At 32.0% G+C, this 7,718-nt stretch overlaps 1 protein-coding gene across 1 annotated transcript in view; it reads left to right on the top strand.

Annotated features, from left to right (window-relative positions):
* Positions 1-257: 257 nt before the first annotated feature.
* The window catches only part of LOC117124134, a gene marked incomplete at its 3' end in the record, with an annotated part of 14,815 nt that continues 7,354 nt past the window's right edge, over positions 258-7,718 (top strand). Inside the window, exons 1-6 of the mRNA XM_033270273.1 lie at positions 258-562; positions 1,163-1,252; positions 1,968-2,153; positions 4,630-4,872; positions 5,515-5,709; positions 7,447-7,686. Coding sequence (XP_033126164.1) covers positions 1,169-1,252; positions 1,968-2,153; positions 4,630-4,872; positions 5,515-5,709; positions 7,447-7,686 — 948 coding nt within the window. The remainder of the gene's footprint in view (positions 563-1,162; positions 1,253-1,967; positions 2,154-4,629; positions 4,873-5,514; positions 5,710-7,446; positions 7,687-7,718) is intronic.

A 7,718-nucleotide genomic window follows, 5' to 3' on the forward strand; every position in this document is an offset into this window, starting at 1 on the left:
AATTTGTTCGATTCTACAGAAAATTGAAATTGTAGGATCTGGGAGATTCCTTAGAGCAGAGGTAATTTATGAAAATCTGTAAAGAAAACTTTCCTTCTTGAAATAAAATAAAACTCATTTTCATTTTTATTGTACTAAAAATAAGTAATGTAGAACTTTTCCCTTCTTGAATAGATTTAAAAAAGCAAAACTCTTATTGTTCAGATTTTAACTGCTGAAAATAAATAATAAATATTTATTTTATAACATGTAGTCAGAGGTTCAGTCTCCCACTAATGATGTAAAAGATGTAGTCACATTGGAAAAAGAGCATGTAGCTGAGCATGTTGAAAAAGACCATGTACCTGAGCAGGTTCAGGAGAAAATAGAGGACAAGCTGGAAAAAACTGTGAAAAAGAAGGAAAAAGACCATGTGCCTGAGCAGCTTCAGAAGAAAATAGAGGACAAGCTGGAAAAAACTGTGAAAAAGAAGGAAACATTAGGAAAATGGCACAGAGCACAAGAAGGGACCTTTAACATTCTGGACTTTGGAGGCCAACTCATCTACAAAGGCATACAAAGGGTAAAGTATCATGTAATTTAGAAAACGTTTAAATGTTGTAAAAGCTAGAATTAGAGCATGGAGTTATAATTTATAACTCCATGATTAGAGTAAAACATGTCACTACATATGGTATTAGTTTTTGCTCAATTTTACATTTTCGGTAACTCCAATGAAATTATATAAGGTCCTAGATAACAATTAGATTTATTCTTTGTTGATTAATGTTATTTATTTTTTTTAAAGCAATCTAAATTTCACTAAAATCAAGTTAAAATTAGTGGTGGACATGATTATTAATTGATGAGAGGTTGGCATATAATTACATGAGTTTTATCATTTATGTGGACAAAAATAACTTATAGCTCTATTATCTTTTATCCAAGAATCTGAATGTCCCTGCCTAATAATATTCATTTTTTATTTTAAATTTATTCAGTATTTTCACATTAACCTTAATTCAGATTTTGGTGAATTGAGTTGACACGACATTGAGTTGACATTGTTTGGTCCTGTTTGTTTTTTTTTTATTTGATATTTACATGCCCATAAGTGTCACTATCTGATAAAATGTATGTCGCATCCACAATTATCAAAATTATTTTTATTATATTTTCACAGATTCTGATGGTTTCTGTTGCCATTTATCTTGTAGTCTTCAATCTTGAAGACAACCTTGATTCATTTGCATTTGTTCTGGATTCTTCCAAGGTATTAGAGACATGCTTTCTAACTTGCTTGTTAGCTTTTTCATATCAACAGAGGTATCTCACTTGGCTGTGATCTATTGCACACCAAATTTAGCATATTATAAACTTTACAGATAGCAGTAATGTTTACATACAAGTCCAAACTCATGATATGCATTACTAATATAGTATTTTATCATATCCTACTTGATGTTAGTAGGTTTGCATTTCGTAAAATTAATTAGAGAGTGGCGATATATCAATATTGGTATTTTAATAAATAAAATATTATAATACTAGAAATGTCACTGTTTGTGTAAGAAGATTGTTAAGTATGAATACATAGTTGTAATTTTAACTAGTATGCTACCTTATAATTCATTGATTTTCAATGGCACATATTACTGTAAGTTAATTGTAAATTATTTAAATTAACGATTTCTGTCATTGAAACATATTAAATATATTGTTTTACTGTATTTCATAGTGTTACTGGCAGGCTACCTGATGTTTGGATGTGTATTGAAATAAAATGAAATGATATTTTTTCTCCAATCTGACATCTGCGAAAGGGCTTCCTCTATTTCAAATTCCTGAACCCACCACATCAGGTTGGGCATAAACACTCCTATTGTGTTTCCTGATGCAAACAGCATTACTCAAAATTGGAATATATGATTGTGATACTTTTAAACTTATCAGTTCAGTTGTATCTTTCTTTTAATGTTTTATTGTAGGAATGGCATAAATACCATATGACGAATCTTCAGGTTATCCTGTACTGGATTAGTACCATTTACTCTGACACACGTGTAATGGAACAAGACGCTGACAGTAGTACAGATTTGCCATCTGTTTTTATTGTGGGCACCCACAGTGGTTCGCTAATTCTTGGAAAAGACGAAAATGAGAGAAAACTAACGGTAATTTTATTGATATTTATATTTTAGTAAGTAATGTTTGAAGAATGTTTTGGTTTTTTTTTTTTTTTTTTTTTTTTTTTTTTTTTTTTTTTTTTTTTTTTTTTTTTTTGCGCATAATCCTAAATCCCATTTCAGAAGGTAATTTTACCTTTATGATTAGGTCTGGTTTTCATACAATCCCAACAAGCTCAGGCCCAATTGTATGGAAATGCTTGAAGTGATCAAACCCACTATTGGCTGTTATTACTGGCCTAGAAAAAAATACTACACTGACACTTACTGCGTCTGTTTGTAATACAGATCATAGGGCTTTTCCTCATTAAAAAAATCATTAAAATTTTATAGTAAAAATGAAAGATAAATTCATCAAGACCCAAACTAGTGCTGCAGTTGTAATATATTGTCTTTGCTTTTAAAGTGACCGAAGTGCCAGACAGAAAAACCAAATGCAAAAAGATAGAAAAACTGAATAGAAGGAAACTGTGTTTGTAAAGCATAACAGGGCTTTTCATCATTGCCATAATGAGAAGTGGGATTGTAGAAACAAGAAAAAGATACATAAGATACAAAAATAAAATAAAGCTAAAAAGAAGTATTATATTATTAGGCAGATGCAAAATAAATTAATTTTGTGTCTGATAAGTGACTGCCTTGTTTTACATAACAAATAATTTTTTAAACATTCCTTTCCATCGGATTTTGTTTCTAGCTATTTCTCTAAGTTTATAAAATTCAACAATATTTTTGAATTTAAGCCCTTTTTCTTTTATATCAGATTTAATTTTGAGAATAAAGTGACACTGTGTCTTGCTTTTCAGTCTTTCAAAAGAAAATTATGGAGTAAAAAAAAGACAAGCTTTACGTCAGTGAGAAAATATAAAAGTAAAAGATACATAAAAAACAAAAATAAAATCATGATAATAAAGAAAGTTATGAAGTAAAAAAACCAACTAGCTGTGAGTGAGACTCAAAGTATGGCTGCAATGTTAATGGTGAGGGTTGCGTAATAAGGATGTTTTGAATGTAGAACATAAAGACGTCATGTTGAACTGCGCATATCTGAACGTTGAGCATTACGTTTTCTCCTAGAATCCTAAACGGTCGTCGGCCAAATCCACTTGAAGGTCTGAATGGGTAACAGCACTAAATTAAACGTTGGTGCACCAGACTTTGCATTTTGAAATTTCTGCGTATGTGTTGTAAAACATAAAAATTTGTTTACAGTACATCGTAGAAGGCACACGACAACAGTCACGGATGAGTGAATTCGTTCCACATTCTTGTACGTTCTTGATTGAAAGCTTCCTAATGAAACACAAGTTATATTCACGGATCAGTGCATCATTTGAACAACTAGACCCTGCATTAGTATTCTCTTAAACTCCTTTATGCTCTTTTCATATAAATAACGGAAAAATCCAATTCATATTTAGTAAGAAAATGAAGTGCGGTGGTTGCCTGAAAAGAAGTTGGTGACATGAAGTGAATTTGACTGATGATTGGTCAGTGGTTATGATTTGTTGGCGGCAAATTGGGATTGTAGTGTTCAACTTTTCCACTAGGTTAGGGTTGTAAAAGTAACTGTGATAGGATGAGCAAGAAGGGTTTTGCTTTCTTCCATGAGCTTTTACCTACCAGTAGAGCTTTCTTTGTATTTTATATCACTATTTAAATGGTGCCACAACTCCCTGAAAATGTTAATTATATAAGATGACTAATTTTCCTATTACTCTAGGCTGTAGTTAAGACGACTTTTAACCTTCATGCTTCTTTATAATTTTAAATTGACTTTATATAATAATACTTTATTTGTAAAACTACGCCTTTCTATCGGTGGCACACGCATAGCAATTGACTGTGCGTTCGTAAAGAAACATTTAAAACAGTAGTTTACGTATCTTGTTGCAACCAAATCTTTAAAAATAATTAAACTATGAACAAGCTAAAATTAGTATTTCCATATACCATATTAAGTAATTAGTTGGCCATATGCAAATTGTTCATGCAGAATCAAGTCCGCACTAACACAACAGTTAGTACAATAGATTAATTTTTGGTTGACATCAAATTAATGCTTGAATGATCTTGTGATAAGAGGATCGATGTACTAGTTTCCTTAAACAAGTTACTGAGATAAATTATAACTATTGAAATTATGAGCATTGGACAGTTATGGACATAACCCGTGACACCAAGACATATGTGGATAGAAAAGGATGCTTTTTTGATGAAGTTATTATAACACACTCCAATTGCACGCGAAGCAACACTATCAGTGCCACAACAAAAATGAGTCATTTACACTCTGATTCAAACAAAGTGTGGCATGCTCTCGGTGCAAAATTACATTTGCTTCAAAATTTGTTAGGACTAATTTTGTTTTGTTTTCTAACTACCAATTTAATCACATATATGAATAATTGTTTTTACTATACCTTGTTACTAGAATATACTTCTTTTTTGTTTGACTTTTTAGGTGAAAGAGAAGTTTGACAAAATAAAACGTGCATTAGTAGGCACTCCCTATGAATCACATGTACATACAACATATTTTAGTGTGGAAAACAGCTCACTGAATGATGAAAATATTGCAAAGCTTAAAAAGGAACTGGAAAAGCTGATGAAGATAATGGTTAGGACGATTCCTCTCAGTTGGGTGCATTTTCAAAGTGAAATCCAAAAATTAAGTGAGGAGAAAGTGATTTGTCCTTTGGAAGAGGTATGGATAACATATATACTTTTATATTTAATAAATATACTATTGTAGATTTTATATGTATTGTTGTAATTTCAAATTATACGTTTACAAACAGGATCAGGTGTTAGACATTGCAACACTATTTGCCTATTGGTTATTCTGTCATATATAATGTAGCATTCCTCCTAGATCGACGTCTATAAGGATGCCTTCGAGCTAGGGTTCACGAAAAGTTTACCTTTCCGATTTGATTTTAAACTCAGTTGAACATGCTTACATGTATAACAGTTGCTAAGTTCACTGGCAACTGCTACTTCATTAGCACAATTATACAACGGGTAACTTACTCTTCATTCTAAGCCTACTGTACAAGATGTATGAACAGGGGAATTCCCAGATATAGGTGATATTGGCGTCACATACTCTACCTCTTAACTTCATTTTCTCCCAGTATCAAATCTGAACCCTGGGTCAATCCCCTCTGTACAATTCATGTTACTGTGACGTAACAACCGGTAATTATCCAATCAAAATTAACATTTGCCCAATTGTAAATCTGTTATGAGGCTCTTTTGAGCATTGACCAGAAGCCCCCACTGCCATGGCTATTCCATTAATCTACTTTAGCTATTTCTGCCTACAAATATAATTTTGTTTTTCCAGGTGAAGTCTATTGCTACAAAGTGTGGAGTATCAGATGAAAATGCCCAAATTGCTTTGCTAGATTATCTGTACGATCTTGGTGAAATTGTATTCATCCGTACAATTAAGGAACTACAAAATGATGTTGTTGTTAATCCATTGAGTTTAGTTGGCTATTGTAAGGCTGTCTTCACTGTCATCATTCCAGAGCTACAGGTTGGTAATTAACAATTATAATATAATAGTAACAACAGCAGCTACAAACACTGTTTGCCAATAATAATAATAATAATAATAATTATAACAATAATACTATAACAACAACAACAAGAACAATAATATTATAATAATAATAATTATAATAATAATATTATTAATAAAAAAAAATTATGAACACAGACAAAATTCTTGAAGTAAACCATTAAATGTACGTTCTCTTTGTGACCGTTTATCATATATAATACATTACAAACTTTTAAGGTGGTCGCTTTTGGAGGTAAATCATAAGAAAAATCCAAAAGTCAAAAAGTGGTCGCGGTTTTTTTACGGGTGGTGATGGCGAGAGGTATCAAATACAGTGATTAGATGGGGAGAACAAACTTGAACATATGAGAGGGAGGGTAAACTGCTCAGGGAGGGTAAACTGTAATTTATACTCATCCCTGATTATACCAACTACTGTAATAAAATACAGTGTTTTCATTTGCTACCTCGATAAAGGTAACCAATGAGTTGCAGTGATTGTAACAATGTTTTTTTATTTCAACTTTAATTATTGCTATTATATGTACAAGGCATTTGAGATTTCTACATGACATGTGTGTACACCGGGTCTCAGAGGCAAAGGTCACTCATTTACCCAGTAAATCATAAATAAAAGGAGGGTAGCCTCTTTTCAAATATTATATTTTTTTCGCATTACCAATCATTTTCAGGATTTTAAATCTTTTGATTAAATCGAGGGGAATCAGGACCCCTTCGACCCCATTTGGCTGAGTCCCTGAATCACATGCAGATACAGAACTTAATTAATTTAGTACTTTCTTGACGTTGGCATTTTGGCTTGATTGTCTCTTCATCTTCAAGTTAAATTTGGTTAAACTCAAAAAGGCACTTTTATCCAATGAAATGCATATCAACAACTTGTAATTGACAGGATAGTATCATACAATGATGCGTTGTCTAATGATAATATTATTATGTGCACATACAACACTCGACATGGAATTTCTTTTTGGCACTACCAAAATCCTAGATTGCGGTGTGTGAGGTGGGGGTCTGAGTATAAAAAAACTGATTATTATTATTATTTAATAATTTTTTGCAATGTCGTTCAGTTATTAGGGATAATTTTTAGTTCCTATGCATACAATGCAATAGGGACTCTTGCAATCACATTTTGCGTGTGTGTGTGTGTGTGTGTGGACATTTAGAATAAAATTGCGCATGCGTCAGAAAAAGTTTTCTGACATTTTGTTAGCTAGGCTGCTGCATGCTGCTGGAGGCGTGTATAATAGCACCTCCTGCCTTGGGCGGCGGGGAGATAGCTTAGCAGTTGTTTAGGTCTATACCTGATTTAAGCAATTTTACACACATTGTGCTAATATAGGTCTCCATTTAATTTAAGCCTGTCATAAATGGTCACTTGTCTATGTAGTACTGAATAAAAGCCTAAATTTATTTTCATTATATTTTTTTTTCTAATTGGAGGGAGACCTCAAGATGTGCTTATGCAGTATATGAACTTCAACAACTATAGAACTTTGGTTCAATTACAGGGATTTCAGTTCAAGAAATTTACCTGTTTCTTTGTTAAGGAAATTTGAGTAAACATGTACTTGTTTGTTTACGCAATTCTAAATTGGGTTCTAATTTTCTATACAATTGCTAAATATTCAGAGTTTTCCATAAATTAACTATAGACCTATAAATATCACATTATTTGTTTTACAGTCAGCAGTAATGAAGCAGAGTTGGAGAAAGTTGGACAAAGGAATACTTGAGGAACGTCTACTGAAGTTTCTTTGGAAGGATATTGTTGAAGATTTGGACAAGAACTTTGACTTCTTAGTGAAATTCATGGAAAGATTTGGACTTCTTTGTGAGAGGCAGTCACCTAAGGCAAATTATATATTTTTTTTTAATATGTATACTCTAACAAATAGGAGTAGCTACACTATAAAATTGTGTTCAGTATGTTGTGATTTGAATTCTTTTTTTTTTTT

The sequence above is a fragment of the Anneissia japonica genome, unplaced genomic scaffold (assembly GCF_011630105.1).
Source record: "Anneissia japonica isolate Jap-2015-1 unplaced genomic scaffold, ASM1163010v1 scaffold288222_len35985_cov146, whole genome shotgun sequence".
Lineage (NCBI taxonomy): Eukaryota > Metazoa > Echinodermata > Crinoidea > Comatulida > Comatulidae > Anneissia > Anneissia japonica.